Here is a 20,808-nt window from a genome sequence, read left to right as displayed (position 1 = left end):
GCAAAACTGCCTTTCTCTGGCAAATGGGTAGTTAGAAAATGGTGAACCTATAACCTGTAAGAGGTTAAGAGTACTCAGTTTGTGTTGCTCCTGGTTCGGGGGAGGGGGTAGTTATTCCATCCAGTTTCGCTACCTGTTCTTCTGGTCCCATAGTGGTCACACTGTCCCTGAGAAGTGGCAGGATGTGAGTGGAAGGTTAAGTGGTGGGACTCCCCCCACCCCTCCATACACTTCTACCAGAATAGCTGTTTTGTTTTTTTCTGTTTCATGAACTGGAGTTCTGTAGGAAAGGTCTATGTGGGACAGACTCATTGAGAAGGGGAACCAGTGATGAATGTGGAACAGCACTTCTATAAGCTAAAGTATCTTGAGCCAAAAAACACTCTATTTTGCTTCTTCTGTTCCACTTGCTAGACAGCTTTCCCACTCTCTTAAAAACCAGTCTTCAAAATAGCCTTAAATGTTGGTGTTCAGGGCTCTTTACAGAGCAGTCATCTGTTTTTATTACATCTTAAAATGTTTTCATTCCTTGTTTTTAGATGCCAGTGAAAGCAGGTGCCAGCAGGCAAAGACAGAATTTGGAGTTGGCCTGAGATCTGGGGGAGAAAATCACCTCCAGCTTCTTGAAGGAACCTCCTCTCTGCAATTGTGTTGGGCTGCCTGCTGCCAGGACCCTGCCTGTCATGCCTTGTGGTGGTTAGAAGGGATGTGCATTCAGGCAGACTGCAGCAGGCCCCAGAGCTGCCGCACTTTCAGGACCGACTCTTCCAATTCCATGCTGGTGTTTTTTAAAAAATTCCAAACTGCAGATGATTTGGGCTTTCCCCCTGAAGATGATGTACCACATATTCTGGGGCTAGGTTGGAGCAGGACACCTTGGAGGAGACAGAGTGCATCCAGATCTCTACTCAGACCCACTGTATCTTCCGGTGGCCATCATAGCTTACCCAGGAAGCTTTGGAAGAGAGATAGTCCCAGTAAAGAAGTAACTACACATGCAGTGACACAGCATGAAATGAATGACTCCAAGGAAGTAGGTCGTCCAAACACCAGCGGTTCTGCAGAGGTAAGCACATTATGAAGAAGGAGCAAAGAAACTGTTAAATCTGCTTATACATTTGGCACACGTGAGCAGTGAAGCCGGCGCTTGTGGGCAGCACTCTGTGCCGAGGAGTGTGTGTATGAAGCTGCCTGGCGTCGTATTTGCGGGTGCTGCCCAGATGTACAAGCATAATTGGACCTAGGAGATGCTCACTGCATGCAGGTCTGATGCATGCATTGTCTTGGTAATAGCAGAAATCTGCTCATTATCTAGTCTGAGATGGTTCTTCACCAACAATTCTCCAGTATTTTCTGCCAGATTGCAGAACACTTGATAGATGTGGTGGTTGCATTCAGGCTCTCCTTCCTCTTCCCCATCTCCCGCATGCACACACATTCCTCAAGGGGTAGTGTCTGTTCCAGTTGAGGTAGCCATTCCTGGCGCCACAGACTAAGACTTGGTCTGCTGGGCTAAGGAGCCAGATGTGGCCATGAGCCAAGAGGTCTGTGGGGGAGTTCTTATCCAGCTTTATATGCCAAGGGGGCTACCACCAGTAGAGTTTATTCTGCTTATTATGTTTTTTCATTGTTGATCTTCCTAGGCAAATGATTAAAAGGAGTGACTCACTCTGTGCTCAGCCTGCCTTGATTGCTGTGACTTATTTTTGTATTTGTTTTGTCCTAGTTGTCTCTAGCAAGTTGAAGCCAGAGTGGGGAGGCAACTACATGCCAGGCACTATGTGTGCTAATTGTTGTACAGTGTCATTTTGTTTAATTTCCATAGCAGTATTTCTAGGTTGGTATTATTAGCCCCATTTCCCTAGTGAGGAAACCGAGGTCCAAAGAGGTTAAACAGTTTGATCATGCAGCTAATGAATAACAAACCTAGAATTGGAACCCAGGCTTAATATTAGGAAAAAACCTTTCAGTGCGATATTAGAGATATAATCTTGGGTTTAACGTGCCCATCAACATTTAGATGTCTTGTTGTCATGAGGTCTCTTTCTGAGCACTAGAGATACAAAGGTGAACGAGATGTGGTCCATACCCTCAGGGAGTTGACAGTCTAGTGGAGACTCAGACACTAAGATAGGTATTTACAATAGTGTGTGATTATTGCATTAGTAGAGTTACTTACACAATTTAGTAGGAACAGAAAGGAGGAAGTGATTCACTTGATCAGGCAGGTGGTACGGATGTGCAGGGAAGACTTCACAGAAATGTTTAATTTCTTTTTTCTTTTTAAATGTTTATTACTTATACTAGATTATAATCTTCTTTTTTAAAATTTTAAGCCCAGTATAATAACATACACTCTTAGTTTAGTTTCAGGTATACAGTATAGTGATTCAGGAGTTCCATATATTACTCACTGCTCATCAAGATAAGGGTACTCTTGAGGCACCTGGGTGGCTCAGTGGGTTAAAGCCTCTGCCTTCGGCTCAGGTCATGATCTCAGGGTCCTGGGATCAAGCCCTACATCAGGCTCTCTGCTCAGCAGGGAGCCTGCTTCCTCCCTCTCTCGGCCTGCCTCTCTGCCTACTTGTGATCTCTGTCTGTCAAATAAATAAATAAAGTCTTAAAAAAAAAAAAAAAGATAAAGGTACTCTTAGTCCCCTTCACCCATTCCTCCATCCCTCCCACCAGCCACCTCCCCTCTGGCAACCGTCTTTAATTTATTTCTTGAAGGATATGTCGGATTTCACTGGGAGATAAAAGATAGTAAAAAACGTTCTGGACAGAGGCACAGTGTATGCAGAGGCTCAGTCAGTAGGTAGACATTTACTGCACATTTACTTTGTGCAAGGTATACACTAGGAATATTATAGTAAACAAGATAGACATGATTTCTGCACCAACAGAGCTTATGCTCTGGCAAGGAAAACGACAACACAATTATTATAATTAAATAATTGTAAGTTGGATGTGGATTTGAGAGGGTAAGTGCAGCTTTCTATCAGAGCATCTAACAGGGACCTAACTGAGACTAAGGGGTAAGGTTGGGTATACCTAAGAAGGTATGCTTTGAGACTTGACGTAGAAAGAGTTTAGAAAAGAGTCAGGCAGAGTATTTTAGGCAGAGAAAGAACAATTCCTAAGTTTGTTGGGTGCCCTAGAGCATGGCAAGACCAGGAAGTTGAGAGAGGCTCGTCTTACACGACAAAGTGACCCAGAGGTGTATGAGGCTTGCTAGCTGTGGAAAACATTGAGGCCTTCTTAAGATATTGGTCTTTATCTTCAGATCAGTGAGAAGTCATTGAAGAATTTTTTTAAAATTTTATTTATTTATTTGACAGAGATCACAAGTAGGCGGAGGCAGACAGGTGGGGGGCAGGGGAAGCAGGCTCTTCGCTGAGCAGAGAGCCTGATGCGGGGCTCAATCCCAGGATCCTGAGATCATGACCTGAGCCGAAGGCAGAGGCTTAACTCACTGAGCCACCCAGGTGCCCCAAAGAATTTTAAGTAGGGGATAACTTGATCAGATATGTTGCTGTATGGTGAGTAGATTGGAGAGGGGCAAGAATGTATGGGAAGGAATCCGATAAGAGGCTCTTCAAGCAAGGGAACCATTGCCTTAAAGAAAGAGGTTGAAGGGGCGGCTGGGTGGCTCAGTGGGTTAAAGCCTCTGCCTTCGGCTCGGGTCATGATCCCAGGGTCCTGGGATCGAGCCCCACGTCGGGCTCTCTGCTCTGCGGGGAGCCTGCTTCCTCCTCTCTCTCTCTCTGCCTGCCTCTCTGCCTACTTGTGATTTCTCTCTCTGTCAAATAAATAAAATCTTTAAAAAAAAAAAAAAGAAAGAGGTTGAAGATACAGGAAAAAGGGGTAAACAACAAATAATGCCTTAGAGCAGTGGTTCTCAAACTTTAGCATCCATCAGAATCACCTGGAGGCCTTGTTACAAACAGATTGCTGGGCCCCAATTCCAGAGTTTGTCTAGAGAGGGGCCTGAGAATTTGAATTTGCAGCAAGTTCCTGCAGGGTACTGGTGCTGCTAGTCTGAGAAGCACACATCGAGAACCACTGCCTTCCGGGGCAAGTGGGTTCGAATCCAGCGCGCAGAGGACCAAGGTTAGCCTTAAGCGGAAGGAGAGACATCTTCATCATGATAAGAAGGAAGAAATTGGTGAATACAGGTGTGCCTAAGGTGGGATTATAGGTTTAGTAGGAGGAAGTTGTCGTTCTAGTCAAACGAGTGTTCTTCTGAAGTAGGGTAGATCATTTCCTAAGAATAGAAACAGAGATAGGTAGAGTGGGCACAGGTAGGTAATGGGCAGGAAAATTAGAGGTTTGGAGAGAAACAGCCATTGTGAAGGGAAGGAGATGGCCAAGCAAGTAAGGAAATAGATTGGTGGTAGCACTGATGAGGGAGATTATGAATTTATCACAGTGGTACCTATCTCTGCAGTCACGTGAGTCTCCGCAGTAGCTCTCAGCAACCCTATCAAGAGGAGCCTGATAGTTTGATTTACCCAAGAATGGAACTCTGCCGGTCTTGTGCAGGAAGAAATTGGGGCGTGGAAATTAACGTTATTGTCAAGAGAGTGGATTAAGGAGAGACTGTAAGAAGAGGCAGATGTAGGAGGGGCTGACGGAGATATGAGAGAGGAGTTTGGCATTCAGAGGTTTCCATCATGGGAGGCAGATAGAGGGGGCATGTGTGTTTCGGAAGACTGGAAGTAGTCATCAGGGGATGGGATATTAAGATTTTGGAAGTGGAGAAGTTCTGGTGATTATAGGATCTAGGTGTAGCTAAGGAAAGGGGTTGCAGAGGCAGGGTAGAGTAGGAACTGATTGGAGACAAGGAGTTCAGACAACTCAGGAAGCTCAAAATATGTATTACATGAGTTATCAATGTAGACACAGAGGTAGACTTTAGACTTGATGGTGATGATAGCAATAGTTAATGTTTACTGAGTAAGCACTCACTATGTGGCAGTATCATTCTGAATCCTTGACATATTCTAACTATTAATCTGTACAAGAAATCCAATGAAGTACTGTTAGTCATCTCTATTTTAGAAATGAGGAAACTTAGGAAAAGAGAGGTTAAGGAGCATGGCCAAGGCAACAATAGCTAGTATATGGTAGTACTGGGACTTGAACCCAGGCAGTCTGATTCTATCCTGAGTCTGTTACTCTTTGACCCTGTTACTCTTTAGGCAGGGACTTGGGTAAAGAGAAGTTTTGAGAGCCTGATGTCAAAGCCCTCAGCAAAGTAGGAGGAGGAGTAAGGCCAGTTGGGAGAGGACAGCTGTGGTGAGAGTTGAAATGCAGTAAGATGACAGAGGGGAGAGGTTTTATTGGAAAGCTAGAAGAGGAATGATATGCAAAGGCACTGAGGAGGGGAGCAAATAAAACATGAACCTGCCTTCAATCCTGAAGTATGGGAGAGTAAGGAGCCCTCATACTGCAGAGCTACATAGGAAATAGTATCCTCAGGGAAGGGCACACTCACAGTTAAGGATAGGTAGTTAGGGACCACTATATGGGCATGGGACCTGTACAGTTGTCCAAGTCCAGACACTTGGGACCTGTTCTCAGATTAATGCTCTGCTGTTATTGTCTTGAAAATTTTTTTAAAGATTTTTAAAATTTATTTTTATTGGAGAGCGACCATGAGCCGGGTAAGGGGCACAGGGAGAAGCAGGCTCTCCACTGAGCAGGAAGCTCAATGCGGGGCTTGATCCCAGGACCCCAGGATCGTGACCTGAGCCAAAGGCAAGTGTTTAACTGACTGAGCCACCCAGGCACTCCATTGTCTTGAAATTCTTAATACTTTCTTTTTTAAAGCTTTTATTTATTTATTTTTTGGACAGAGAGAGAAAGAAATAGTACAGGCAGGCAGAACAGTAGGCAGAGGCAGATGGAGAAGCGGACGCCCTGCTGAGCAGGGAGCCCAATGTGAGGCTCCATCCCACGACTCCTGGGATCATGACATGAGCCGAAGGCAGACATTTAACTGACTGAGCCACCCAGGTGCTGCTCCCTTAATACTACTTTTTGAACAAGGAACCCCACATTTTCATTTTGTACTGTATCTTGCAAATTCTGTAGCCTGTCCTACAGGAGGTGTAGGGAACAAAACATGAAATGACTGCGCATCCAGGTGATTTTTGATTATGGAAGAGAAATTCAATGAAATTTTGATTCAGTGGAATTTTGGGTGATTCAATAGAATTTTGGGCAAAAAGAAAAGGAAGTTAGGTCTCACAGGAGAGGAAGTGTAAATCATTCAGGGAAAGCATTGTGGTGTAGTAAATCTTTAATAATTGGGTATTCCCCTTCCCCAAACATAAACAAAAACAGAAGCCCTGAGTTGTAGACTTTGCCAATTTCCATGATGTAAATAAAACCACTAGTGACCAGTTTGGAATTGCCGACATGAATCACTGAATAGAGAGTTGGGAGATACAGGCACAGCCAGCTTAGGTGAGCCAGCTCCAGCACACTTCCCGGATAGTCATGATCAGTAGAATGAGAAACAGACCAGCAAAATGAGAAATATGGTTTATGTAGGCCTGACAGTGTGCTAGAAGATGGTGATTTTGGGCCTTAGTGACTTCAGGGTATATACTGGAAGGAGGATCCAGGGGTTGTGTTACCTGGGGAGTTCTCTTTCTTCTTGTTCACCTGCAGTGGACAGTGGCGATAAATTGCTGCTAGTGAACAGGCTCTGGAGTTTTACGTCTAACACAGAGAGTGGGTGGATATGGGGGGAGGAACACTGAACTTGAATTATGAACCCCAAGACTGGGAGGAGGCCTTTGTGCAGTGTTGCACGGAGGCATTATGTAGATTGGCATCACTTGCTGAGAACTGCAAGCACTCTTAAAAAATAGGGCAAAGTGAAGTCTTCAGTTCCAGACAGATTGTTTGACCTTATATGCCACTCTTAGGAGCTTCCTGAAGGCCACTGATAGCTCTGTAAGCGTCCTAGCACCGCCTTGTGCATTCAGAATGATGAACTGGTAGGTGTTTCTTTTAGGACAGGACTTGTAGTTCAAACTTCTGCTTATTAAAGCACTAGGGAAAGGGGAAGAAGTATATACATTGCAGATCTTCTCTTTCTAATTAGGGATGGCTGGCTAGCAGTACTAGTTTCTAGTTTATACTGTTTGCCCTAAGGTAGGTCAAGCTACTCTGCATCCGAAGTGGTAAGAAATTGTATCCTGAATTGCTCTTGTCTCGCCTGAGATGCCTGCAATCCTGCAAAGGCATTGGGTCCTCAGTAATATTCTTTATTCCTTTGGAAACATACATATATTGTATCTAAGAGCAGGTATTCTGGACCTTTATTCCCAAAGTGAAAGGAATGTCACCAATTTAGCCCCTTTTACCAGCTGAAAGAAGGAGAGGCGTGTACTGCTTTGTTTCAGTACCATATCTTTTCTGTGCTGAGAACTTCTGAGTTATTGGCAGGAGGAGCATGAAGCCTTGTTGCAGTCCAGCCACTGGCGATTAAGGCTGCCAGCCCAGCTTTGTGAAAGGAGGAGGACTCTTCCCTAAGCTCAGGACATGAAGGTGCAGCTAGGTGTCCCCACATGTAAGGATTGGCTTTAGGATGACTGAGGTGCTCCTTTCCCTGCCACCACCATCTCCCTGTTTGCAGACAACCACAGCATTCCCACCCTGTAAGCCAATGCCTTTCTGTGGGACAGATGACTGAGAGGATAAAGGAGTTGAGCCTCTGGGCACCTCTCTGCTGCCTTTTTTACTGAGGAAAATTCTTTTGCTGACTCTACCTAAAACTGGAGCTTACATCTTACCAGCAGATAGAGGTGTGGGGTGTAGGCAGTGACAGAGAAGAGCCTTGCATAACCTGGGACAGAAACCCAGTTTCTGTTTCCCATCATCCAAGTTTTTGATTTGCTTTTCAGAGTTTTTTGCTTGATCACTTTGTTTTTGCTTTTTAAAAAATCGGTCCTGTAATCTTTTAGGCTTGTGAAATTTTTGCCGAGAGTTCATTTTTTCTTCTGTTATTTTGTGACATATTTGGAATTCCTCCGGCCTAGTTCTCCCCAGATCCTCATTCTCAGTTATCTGAGCAGCAGACAGGCTAATAACTTTCACCAAAAATTGTTCAGCTCCAGGCCTCCTTCCAGCCCTCTGGCCTGGATAATTTGTGTGGCTTTCCTACCCCTCGGTGACCAACGGCCTTCCAGTATCATCTGTGCACATGTATACACTAAGCGCCCCCGCTACGCCAACACTCCACTCCCCCATTCTAACCTTACATGACTGGCTTGTTGCATCGAGAGAAAAACTGGGCAGGCTGCGTTCTTGTTGTGTGTGGGTGTGCAGAAATCCCTGCAATTGTATCATTCCTTTCTCACAGTTATTAGTGCCTGAACCATTATACATTTTCCTTACTTCCCCCCCCACCTTAACTGCTCACTTTCTGCTCTAATCTCCTAAGTATTCTGATTCTTTTATCTGCTTATCTGGTTTTTACTTTGTGAAGTGAATTTGAAAATGTGTTTGTTGGCTACTTTGTTAATTTAGGAAGCCAGAGTTGATGCAGGTGTTGGTGTGGATTGGCTAATAGAGTCAGCTGGCACAGCTTGAGCCATGGGAAGAAAGTCTCAAGACCGGCTACTTCTTAGCTAACACTCCTGTCATTCCTCCCCCTTCCTCACTTCATGGCAGTCTTAGTTTCTCCAAGGAGACTATGAAGAGACATGACTTCGTAACTAACTCCTGCAAAGATAAACCCTGCCCTGTTCTCCAGCCTCAGCTTCAGTTGCTGAGAGCTGGTTGGGATATGTCTTTAAATGCCACTGGCTTTGCTATTGCAGGAAGATGCTGGCTTTACTGTAGTAGGATTTTTGTTAATGACAATGATAGTTTTTGTTTTATTTTAATACAGTTGTGTCTCAAATCAAAATGTGTCAAAGGGCCAATTTTTGTGAGCCAGTCTTTAATATTAAGTAGTCATTTGGTAGTATGTGTATTACCAAGGAGGGCCCCCTAGCTGGACTGTGATGGTGTGACCCTGACCGGTGTGAATGTCCTGCGTGGGCCCTGCAGGCTTCTGATACTCAGAACAGTAGCTTGTGATGGAGGTTTTTCGGGTCATCTTGAATTATGGCATTAATCACTGGGTTAGCTTGCTTGATTAGGAGAGGGCAGCCCCGAGTGGGTCTGGGAGGAAGGGAGAAGGAAGAAGCAGGAAAAGGAGGGAGGGAGGGATGGCGAGATGGAGAAAGATTGTGTATAGAAGCCTTGCATCATTCTGAATAAAGCTTCTTTGAAGATTAAACAAGTGTGGACACCTGGGGCGTGATTAGATGACTTACGGTGATTTCGGAATTAGGTTGGTTTTTATGATTTCTGTCAAGTGTCAGAAAAAATGGCCCAAGGAAATTTCACACAGGTGACAGCCCTTTATCATCCTCTACAAATTTTCATTATCACTTCGTAGTTTCTGAAGTAAAATCATTTGCTTCATGTCTCTTCTTCCTGCTTCTTTAAAAATTAATAATAATAAATAATAAACAAATTCTTTCTTTAAAAATAAAAATCTGCCTGCCTTGCTTAAGAATATTTATACTCTTCTTCTATTTCTGGGAATCTATTCTAAAGCACTGGTTCTAAATAAAGAAAGAGCTTCAAACACAATGATGAGGTGCTATTTATTTAATTAAAAAATGGAAGCAGTTTGTCTAATAAGGGGAAAGTAGAGATTGTGCAGCCATTAAAAACATATTTTTGGTTATATGAACAGCTCTTTTGTTACTCCCTCTGCTTTCTACTCCAACCACACTGAATGCTTGCTCTTCTATGGAGACCATACTCTAAAAAAATGGCTTTATTGAAGTGTAATTGACATATCATAAGCTATATGTACAAGTTTAAAGTGTACAGTTTGATGTGTTTTAATGTATATGTACCCATAAAACCATCACCACAAAAAAAGCTAATGAGCTTATCCATTACCCCCAAAGTTTCCTCCTGTCCCTTTATAATCTGTCCTTCCTACTCCCTCCCTTATCTCTAGGCAACCACTAATCTGCTTTAGCTTATTATAGATTTTCTAGAATTTCTGAATAAATGGAATCATACATTACATACTCTTCTTTTTAACAACTCTATTGAGGTATGATTTCTATACCATAAAACTCACTCTTTTGGGGGCACCTACATGGCTCAGTCTTTAAACATCTGCCTTCGGCTCAGGTCATTTTCTCAGGGTCCTGGGATTGAGCTCTGCATTGGGCTCCCTGCTCAGTGGGAAGTCTGCTTCTCCCTCTCCCACTCCCCCTGCTTGTGTTCCCTCTCTCACTGTCAAATAAATAAAATCTTAAAAAAAAAAAAAAGCTTTAACCCCCCCCCCACTCTTTTTAAGCATACAAGTTCAGTGATTTTTCATAAGTATTGAGTTTGTATTATCACCACAACCCAGTTTGTTAAATTTCTGTCTCCCCAAAAACTTCCCTTATGCTGTCCTTATTCCCACTCCAGGCCTCAGGCATCCACTAATCTGCTGTCTCTATAAATTTGTCTTGTGGACTTTTCATAAAATGGAACCATGTAATACATAGTCTTTTTTTTTTTTTTTTAAGATTTTTATTTATTTATTTGACAGACGGAGATCACAAGTAGGCAGAGAGGCAGGCAGAGAGAGAGAGGAGGAAGCAGGCTCCCCGCCAAGCAGAGAGCCCGATGCGGGGCTTGATCCTTTGACCCTGGGATCATGACCTGAGCTGGAAGCAGAGGCTTAACCCACTGAGCCACCCAGGCACCCCAATACATAGTCTTTTGAGTCTGGCTTCTTTCACTTAATGTTTTCATGTTCATCCATGTTATACTATGTGTCACATACTACATATATGTAGTTGGTTTCCTTTAATTGCTGAATAGTATTCTGCTGTATGGATGTATCATTTATCTATTCACCTGTTGGATGTTTGGAATGTTTCTAGATTTTTGGCTACATATAAAGCTGTTAGGAATGTTTGTATAAAAGTCTTTGTATGGGGATATGCTTTAATTTCTCTTGGATACCTGGGAGTAGAATGGCTGGGCCATATTGTAGGTATATATTTAATATTATAAGAAACCACCAAACTAGGGCACCTGGGTGGCTCAGTGGGTTAAGCCGCTGCCTTCGGCTCAGGTCATGATCTCAGGGTCCTGGGATCGAGCCCCACATCGGGCTCTCTGCTCAGCAGGGAGCCTGCTTCCTCCTCTTTCTCTGCCTGCCTCTCTGCCTACTTGTGATCTCTCTCTGTCAAATAAATAAATAAAATCTTAAAAAAAAAAAAAAAAAAAGAAACCACCAAACTGTTTTTTCCAAACAATTGTACCATCTTACATTCCCATTAGTAATGTACGAAAGTTTTAGGTGTTCCACATTCTCACCAAAACTTTGTATGGTGAGTCTAGTTTGGGCCATTGTAATAGATGTGTAATAGTAGCTCATTGTGGTTTTTCTTTGGATTTTCTTCATGACTAATGATGTGGAACATCTTTTCATGTGCTTACTTGCCTTTCATATATTTTTTGGTAAAGTGTCTGTTTATATTTTTCCTCATTTTAAAAAAGCGGATTATTCTCTTACATATATATTCTGCATATAAGTCATTTATCAACTATTTTATGTGTAAATATTCTCACAGTCTGTGGCTTGTCTTTTCATTTTCTTGGCAGTGTCTTTTGAAGAGCTGATATTAATTTTGATGGTGTCTCGACAGTTCATCCATTTTTTTCTTTATAGTTCATGCTTTTGGTATTGTATTTTAGAAAGATTTTTCTCCTAACTTTTCTTCTAAAAGTTTTATAGTTTTAAGTTTTTAAATTTAGGTCCAGAATGTTTTTGTACATGGTGGGAGCTGTGGATGGAAGGGTTTGGTTTTGTTTTTTGCCATATGAATATCCAGTTGTGCTAGCACCATATTTTTTTAATCCTTTCTCCACTGTATTGCTTTTCACCTTTATTGAAAATGAGTTACCCATGTGTGTACAAATCTATTTCTGGACTCTTTTGGTTCCATCATTTTGTTTATATTCATATATTGTCTATAACAACACTATACTTCTTTTCTTTTCTTTTTTTTAAAGCAAACTCTATGACCCATTGATCAAGAGTCATATAGTCTACCAATTGAGCCAGCCAGGCACCTAACACTACACTGTCTTGATAATGATAGCTTTGTTTTTTTGTTTTTGGTAAAGATTTTACTTATTTGAGAAAGAGGGCAGACACAAGCAGGGGGAGAGGCAGAGGGAGAGGAAGAAATAGGCTCCCCCCTGAGCAGGGAGCCCAGTATGGGGCTTGATCCCAGGACCCCAGGATCATGACCTGAGCTGAAGGCAGCCGCTTTACTGACTGAGTCGCCTGGGTGTCCCAATAATTATAGCTTTGTTTTTTCTTTTAAAATAAAGCTTTTATTTTTTAAAATAAAGGTTTTATTTTTTATTTGACAGAGAGAAAGATCACAAGTAGGCAGAACAGCAGGCAGAGAGGGGGGGGAAGGAGGCTCCCTACTGAGCAGAAAGCCTGATGTGGGGCTCGATCTCAGGACCCTGAGATCATGACCTGAGCCGGAGGCAGAGGCTCAACCCACTGAGCAACCTAGGCACCCCCGGATAAGTACAGCTTTGTAATAAGTCTTTTATTCAGATGATGTAATCTTACAATTTTGTTCTCTGTTATCAGACATTTTTTGGCTATTCTAGGTCCTTTATATATCCATATAAATTTTAGAATCATCTTGTCATTTTATTTATTTTTTTAAGATTTTTTTTTTTTTTTTTTTTTTTTGATAATGATCCCAAGTAGGTAGAGGAGCAGGCAGAGAGAGAGGAGGAAGCAGGCTCCCCGCTGAGCAGGGAGCATGATTCGGGGCTCAATTCCAGGACCCTGGGATCATTCCCCGAGCCGAAGGCAGAGGCTTTAACCTACTGAGCCACCCAGGTGCCCTGTCATTTTATTTTTAAAAAAGTCTTCTGGGATTTTGATTTTGATTATGTTGGGGCTGTAGCTCAATTTGGGGAGAATTGATAGCCTAATAATAATAGTGAGTCTACTGATCCATGAATACAGTGTATCTTTCCTTTTATTTACATCATCCTTAATTTTTCTCAGCAGTGTGTTGCCCTTTCCAGGGTAGAGATCTTGCACGTCTTTTGTCACATATATTGCTCAGTAGTTCCTGTTTTTGGTGCTATTATAATTGGCATTTTAAAAACTGAATTTTTAAAGAAGTGGTTTTTAAAAATTCAGTTTCAGGGCGCCTGGGTGGCTCAGTGGGTTAAGCCTCTGCCTTCGGCTCAGGTAGTGATCTCAGGGTCCTGGGATCGAGTCCTGCATCGGGCTCTCTACTTGGTGGGGAGTCTGCTTCCTCCTCTGTCTCTCTGCCTGCCTCTCTGCCTACTTGTGATCTCTCTCCATAAAATAAATAAATTTAAAAATCTTAAAAAAATAAAAATAAAAAATTCAGTTTTTGTTTGTGGCTAGTATATATAAATAGTTACTTTTTGTATATTGATCCTGTATCCTGAAACGTTGCTAAACTCACTTACTTGTTGCAGTAGCTTTTTTGTAGATTCCATTAGGTTTTCTCTATTTATAATCATGTTGTCTGTGAATAAAGACCATTTTACTTTTTCCTTTCCAATGTGGATGCCTATTATTTCTTTTTCTTGCTTATTGTACTGGCTAGAACATCTATTACAATGTTGAATAAAAGTGGTGAAAGTATACTTTTCTATTCCTAGTTGTGAATTTGTTTCAGGAATAAATGCTAGTTTTGTCAAATGCTTTTTTTTTTACATTTACTGACATGGTCATACAGGTTTTTATTTTCAGTATGTTAACATGGCGAACAATTTGATTGATTTTTGAGTGTTAAATTATCTTGTATTCCTGAGATAAATCCCACTGAATTGTGGTATATTATCCTTTCTGGATATTGTTATATTTGTTTTACTCAGATTTTTTAAAAAAATATTTTATTTTATTTTTATAAGTAGGCAGAGAGGCAGGCAGAGAGAGAGAGGAGGAAGCAGACTCCCTGCTGAGCAGAGAGCCCAATGCGGAACTCGAACCCAGGACCTTGAGATCATGGCCTGAGCCGAAAGCAGAGGCTTTAACCCACTGAGCCACCCAGGCGCCCCAAGTTCTACTAAGATTTTGTTATGAATTTTGAATCTGTGTTCATGGGGGATATTAGCCTGTTATTTTAACATCAAAGTAATGCTGCCCTTTTAAAATGAGCTGAGAAGTTTTTATTCTTCTTTAATTTTCTAGAAAAGTTTGTGTAGAATTGGTACTATTTATTCCCTAAATATTCAGTATAATTCCCCTGTATAATTCCCCAGTGAAGCTATCTAGACATGGAGTTCTTTGCAGGAAATCTTTACTTTATTTTATATAGAGAGAGTACGAGGGAGGGGCAGAGAGAGAGTCTTAGGTAGGCTCCATGCCCAGTATGGAGCCAGTCACAGGAGCCCTGTCTCACGACCCTGGGATCATGACCTGAGACTAAATCAAGAGTTGGGTGCTTAACCAACTGAGTCACCCAGGCATGAAAATTTTAAACTATCAATTCAAGCTATAGAATAAATACATAACAATTTAGATTATCTACAATAGCTCTGCTTGGGTGAGCTTTGACACATTGTGTCTTAGAATTTGTGTGGTCAAATGTATTGGCATAACGTTCCTCACTGTATTCCCTTATTGCCCTTGTGATACTGGTAGAACCTGAGTAATGTTACCTCTTTCATTCATGGTGTTTGTGTTCTCTTTCCCTCCCCACCTCCCTCCCTGCATCAGACTGGCTAGATTTTCTTACTGAAACTTTGGTTTCATTCATTTTCTCTCTTGCGTTTCTGTGTTATTGATTTCTGCTTTAATCTTATTATTTCATTTCTTCATAATTTAGATTCCATTTGCTCTTTTTTTAAGTTTCTTAAGGTTTAATCTCAATCGTTAATTTGAGACTTCTTGTCTAGCAGAGTTTTAGTGCTATAAATTTCCTTCTAAGTATTGCTTTAGCTGCATCCTACAAATTTTGATATTTTGTGTTTACAGTTTCATTCAATTCAGAATACTCCTAAATTTCCTTTTTGACTACTTCCTTGGATTATTTAGATGTATGTTATGTTGTTTCCAAATATTTGGGGGGGGTCCCAGATATTGTGGTATTATTGATCAATAACTTAGTGCATTGTAGCCAGTGACCATTATATGACTTAAATCCTTTTTTTTTTAAACATTTTTTATATTAGTCTCAGAGGTAGAATTTAGTGATTCATCTGTTGCATATAACACCCATTAGCTCATTACATCAGGTGCCCTCCTTAATACCCATCACCCAATTACCCTTTCCTGCCATCCACCTTTCCTCCAGCAACCCCTCTGTTTGTTTCCTAGAGTTCAGTGTCTCTCATGGTGTGCCTTTTCCTTGAATCCTTTTAAATGCACCGAGATCAGTTTTATGGCTCAGAAAATGGTCTGTCCTGGGAAATATTCCTTGTGTATTTGAAAAGAATATGTATCCTGCTATTGTGGTTGGGTGAGTGTTCTATAATGTCAACTAGGTCAAATCTGTTACTTTTGTTTAGATCTTCTATATCCTTATTTTCTATTAGTTAAGAGGATGGAATACCACACTGATTTGTGGATATATCTGTTTCTCCTGTTAGATCTGTTTCTGCTTCATGTACTTTGAAAGTTTTATTAGCTGTGTAAATGTTTAGGATTGTTATGTCCTCTTGGTGAGTTGACCCTTTTATCATAAAATTATCTTCTTTATCTCTGTTAATATTCTTTCCTCTGTAATCTGTTTTGTCTGATGTTAATATAGCCGATCAGGCTTTCTTTTGGTTCGTATTAGTGTAATGTATCTTTTTCCGTGTTTTTACCTTTAACCTATTTGTATTTTTGTATTTAAAGTGGATTTCTTGTAAGCTGCATATAGTCGGATGTTGCTTTTTATCCAATCTGACAATGTCTGCTGATTAATTGGGGTGTATAGACTATTTAATGTGATGACTAATGTGATTGGATTCAGATCTACTTTATCCCGTGCATTCTTCTTTCATTTCATTTCATTCTTCTTTCATTTTTATTCCTATTTTTATGTTCTTCCTTGAATTTAACTGAGTATTTTTTTATTCCATTTTATCTCCTTTTGTTGATTTATTCATGATGATAGGCAGAATAATGGTCCCCCTAAGGAGGTCAATGTCCTACTCTCAGGAACCTGTGAATATGTTATGTTACATAGCAAAGAGGAATTAGGGTTGCAGTTGGAATTAAGGTTGTTAAACAGCTGACTTTAAAATAGGGAGGTGATCCTGCATTTTCTGGTGGGCCTAATTTAAATACAAGGTCCTTAAAAGTAGAAGAGGACAATATAACTGTGAAGAAAGACCGATAGAACATTACTTGCTTTGAAATTGAAGGAAGGAGACTATGAACTAAAGAAAGTGGGTAAAAATGGGAAAAGCAAGAAAAGAGGATTCTGTCATAAAGCCTGCTGCTTTGTTAATTTCTTTTCATTTTTTTTAAAATTTCTTTTCATTCTTTTTTTTCTCTCTGTGTTTGATTTTTTTTTCTTTTGTTAAAGATTTTATTCATTTACTTGACAGAGAGAAATCACAAGTAGACAGAGAGGCAGGCAGAGAGAGAGAGGGAAGCAGGCTCCCTGCTGAGCAGAGAGCCCGATGCGGGACTTGATCCCAGGACTCTGAGATCATGACCTGAGCCGAAGGCAGCGGCTTAACCTCTGTTGATAACGTCTTCAAGTTTACTGATCTTTTTCTTCTGCCTTGTCTACCCTGCTATTAAATCTTTACAGTGTATTTTTATGTGTGTTTCTATACATAAGCCAGGGTAAACGTACCTTCATCGCAGCAGAGGTTCAAAACAATCTTTTTCTACGGTGTATTTTTCATCTTAGACATTATAATATTCATCTCTAGAAGCTTGATTTGAGTCTTTTTTTTGAAAGATTTTATTATGTATTTATTTTAGAGAGAGAGTGTGAGGGGGGAAAGAGCAGTGAGGGAGGGAGAAGAAGGGGTAAAGAATCTCAAATAGACTCCTCACTGAGCACAGAACCCGACATGGGGCTTGAACTCTTTGACCTCGAGATCATGACCTGAGCCAAAACCAGGAGTCGCACATTTAACTGAGCCAGCCAGGTACCTCTGATTTGGATCTTTTAAAAAATATATCTTCTTCGTCTCTTCTTAATAGAAGCAGACATGCAATCTTTCCTATAGCTTTTTGAATATATGGAATACAATCATAGTCATTATTTTAACACCTTTGTCTACTAGTTCCGTTACCTCTGTTATTTCTGGGTCAGTTTTAATTAATAGTTATTTTTCTGCATTACAGGAACATTGTTATTCCGAAGTATTCTTGGGAATTCTTGTTTTTAAGCCCCATTTCCTTGCCTTACTTGCTCATCTTGGGCAAGCTTGTTTATTTCCATGGCTTCAGCTGCTATCTTTGGGAATTTGATTCCAACCCTGGGTCTCTATTTGAATTTCTCAGCTGTACTTCAGGTTCAGTATGTCTGAAACAAAACTTGCCTGTTATTTTCTTAAAATTGCTCCTTTGTAGTCTATCTTAGTTTTTGACACTACTATAGTTAGTCCTTCAATTCAAGCTAGAAACATGAGAGTCATCTTGCATTCTTTTCCCCAAGCCCCAGATGTATTTCAGCTTCACAAATATTAGATCCTTAATATTTTAAAATCCATCCCACTGGAGGAATTTCCAATAATGGTGGCAGAGTAAAATGGTCTCCTGAATCTTCCCACAGATAATAATTATAAAATATGTGGAAAAAAATGTATTTAAGGGAACTGGAAAGGATCCAAAAGCAGACAGAACAGCAACTAGAAGTGATAATAATTGTGAGTTTGCAGCTTTTTAAAATTTTTGCCTGAGGGCATTCACTAACTCCCACAGCAGAGGAAAGGCAGTGGAAAACCTCAGTCTTATTTTCTTATGGTGGCAAAGAACAGAGTTCAGTAGAGAAAAATTACCTGAGCAGGGAGTCGTGGGGGGTAAGGAGGGAAAAAATGAAAAAAGATGTGATCAGGAGGGAGACAAACCATAAGAGACTCTTAATCTCACAAAACAAACTGAGGGTTGCTAGGGGGTGAGGGGGAAGGAATAGAGTGTGGCTGGGTTATGGACATTGGAGAGGGTATGTGCTATGGTGAGCGCTGTGAATTGTGTAAGACTGATGATTCACAGACCTGTACCCTGAAGCAAAAAATACATTATATGTTAATTTTTAAAAAAAGAAAGAAAAAAAAAAACATAGAATGTGGTGAAGCCCATAACCTCGCTAGAAACTCTACTAAAATCCCTGGCTGAACCTCTAAACTATACGCAAATAGGAAGATTCCAGAAGGCATGATAAAAAAAAAGGAGGCAGAGATCAGAGAGGCAGAGTTCTGTCTTTGAAAGACAAAACCTAATGCCAGGTGAGCACTATGAATTCGTCAACCATGTGTAGCACAGGTGGCAGAAATCTGAAGTCTTACCGACTTGAGGAGTCAGAGTGCAGAGTTGAAGGCTGAAAAATTAAGGAGTAATCTTATGAAGTAAAGAGAGTACAGAGAGAGCAGACCCAATTCTGAATACAACCTATTGCAAAATCCTTGGCTAGTCATCAGATTAAACGAGAACACCTGCAGGTATCACCGTGAGGTATCATTAAAATGACAAAAGATTAAAAAGACCTAGAATACCAAGTATTAGTGAAGTGTGGAGCAGCTGGAACTCTCCTGCACTGCCGGTGGAAATGCAAAATGGTAGGGCCACTTCAGATAACAGCTCACAGTTCCTTATAAAGTTCAACATACACTTACATGTAACCAGCAATAAATACTTTTGAGTATTTACCCAAAATACATTAAAACACATGTTTACAAAAACTTTGGATTTCAAACATTTATAGCAGATTTATTTATAAGAGCTGAGAACTGAAAACAAAAATCAGTATATGAGTGGATAAATACATTTTGGTATATCTCTAGGATAGTATACTACTCGGTAATAAAAAGGAATGAACTACTGTTACACACAATACCATGGATGCATCTTTAAGACATTATGTTGAGTGAAAGCAGCCAGAAATGAAAATAGCATGTATATGATTAATTTTTATATGAAATACAAGAAAGCCCAAAGTAACTAGTGGGGACAGAAAGCATACCAGTGGTTGCATGAGCCTGAGGATGGAGGTAGGGGGAATGAGTTGACTTCTGGGGCTGATCAAAATGGTTTCTGTCTTGATCGTGGTTATGTGGGTATAGATCCTTGTCCAAATGCATAGACCTATACATTTTAAATGTGTGCAGTTTATTTGGTATAAATTACCCTTCAGTTACGTTGATTTAAAAAAAATCCATACCACCAGCTTTGTTTAGCCACTCATCATTTCTCAGTTGGATGAGCGCAGTACCCTCCAAAGTAGTTTTCCTGCTGTTGTCTTAGCTCTTCAAACCCTTACATGATGCGGCAACCTGAATGATCCATCTAAAACAGAAATCTGACTTTTTCTCTTCCCCATTTACAACCCAATAATTGCTCACCATTACCCGGCACCTTTGAGTAGCATGTCTTCTTTTGCCTGGTCCTTGACTGTCTGTCTATCCAGCTCGTCCTCTATTACTTCCTGCCTCTCACTTTGCTTGTGGACTCCCTGTTCCCAGCACAAGCCATGCTAATCTCATTTCCTGTGCCTGTATTTATCTCTCCCCTCAGCCTTTTGTCTAGTAAACAATGGTTCACCTTTTAAAACTCAGTTTAGGACTCTCCTCTAGAGAATGCCTTTATCTATTTATTTAAGCCATCCTTCTTCACACACTCCAAGAGAGGAACTAAGTACTCTTCAGACTATAGTTTTTCGGTTCATTGTTAACTTTTATAGGTGTATTCGTCCTTTTGATTTCTTACATTTTTGTTCTCTTCTCACTAGATTGTGCACACGTTGAGCACACTTACTTTCATTTATGTTTTGGGTCCACATGGCCTGTGCCGTAACAAGTGCTTAATAAGTATTTGTAGAAAGATTGAATATAAATGTTGAGAAAAGAAGAGAAAAGTATATGTAGAATGATTATTACTGTTTTGTTTTCAGCAAACCTCTGTGCATAGAGAAGAAGACTGGGAAGGTTTATAACAACATTTTAACACCAGTTTGGGTGGTGAGATTTGTTCCTTTAATATTTTTGTCAGTTTTTGCATTTTTCATGAAAACATTTAGCGTGCAATTATTTTATGAGACATAACCTAAAAAACTGGCGGTATAACTTTTGCCTATTCAAATGAATGTTTGCATTTCTTTAGGTCCACAAGGCAGTTATAATTCCCAGTCCCTTAACCCCAGACCTGGCTGCGGAGATTCCTGGTTGGTCAAAGAATGTGTCAGTCCAACCTGAGACATCAGAGGATCCTGGTACTACACCTAGCACTCAGCAAGTAAAAAGCCTTGGGAAAATCCAGATTTCTACCCCTCCGCCAGTGGCTCCTTCCTACAGTTATGCTACCCCTAACCCCCAGGCCTCTTTCCAGAGCACCTCAGCACCATACCCAGGTGAGGCCCTTTGCTTCTGCCCTTGGAGATAGGATGGAAAAGTAGAGCATTTGATCACAGTGTTCTCTTTAGTGCAAGGAAAGGAGAGAGGCATGACTTTTGAGTACTGTAGATTAGAGAAAAAATAATCCTGTCTTTGTTCCTGTAATCATAGGATTTGGGGCTCTCCATCCTTTTCTCAACAGGCCCCAGC

At 40.8% G+C, this 20,808-nt stretch overlaps 1 protein-coding gene across 2 annotated transcripts in view; it reads left to right on the top strand.

The window, feature by feature from the left end:
- Positions 1-20,808, top strand: part of KIAA0319L (KIAA0319 like) — a 91,452-nt gene that overhangs the window by 30,993 nt on the left and 39,651 nt on the right. For both annotated transcript variants that reach the window (XM_044237785.1, XM_044237784.1), the window contains exons 3-4: positions 540-1,066; positions 20,369-20,615. In XM_044237785.1, coding sequence (XP_044093720.1) covers positions 540-1,066; positions 20,369-20,615 — 774 coding nt within the window. The remainder of the gene's footprint in view (positions 1-539; positions 1,067-20,368; positions 20,616-20,808) is intronic.

This window comes from Neovison vison, chromosome 2 (genome assembly GCF_020171115.1).
Source record: "Neovison vison isolate M4711 chromosome 2, ASM_NN_V1, whole genome shotgun sequence".
Taxonomy (NCBI): domain Eukaryota; kingdom Metazoa; phylum Chordata; class Mammalia; order Carnivora; family Mustelidae; genus Neogale; species Neogale vison.
The sequence above is the reverse complement of the archived record's forward strand: the minus strand, read 5'-3'. Positions and strand labels throughout refer to the sequence as shown.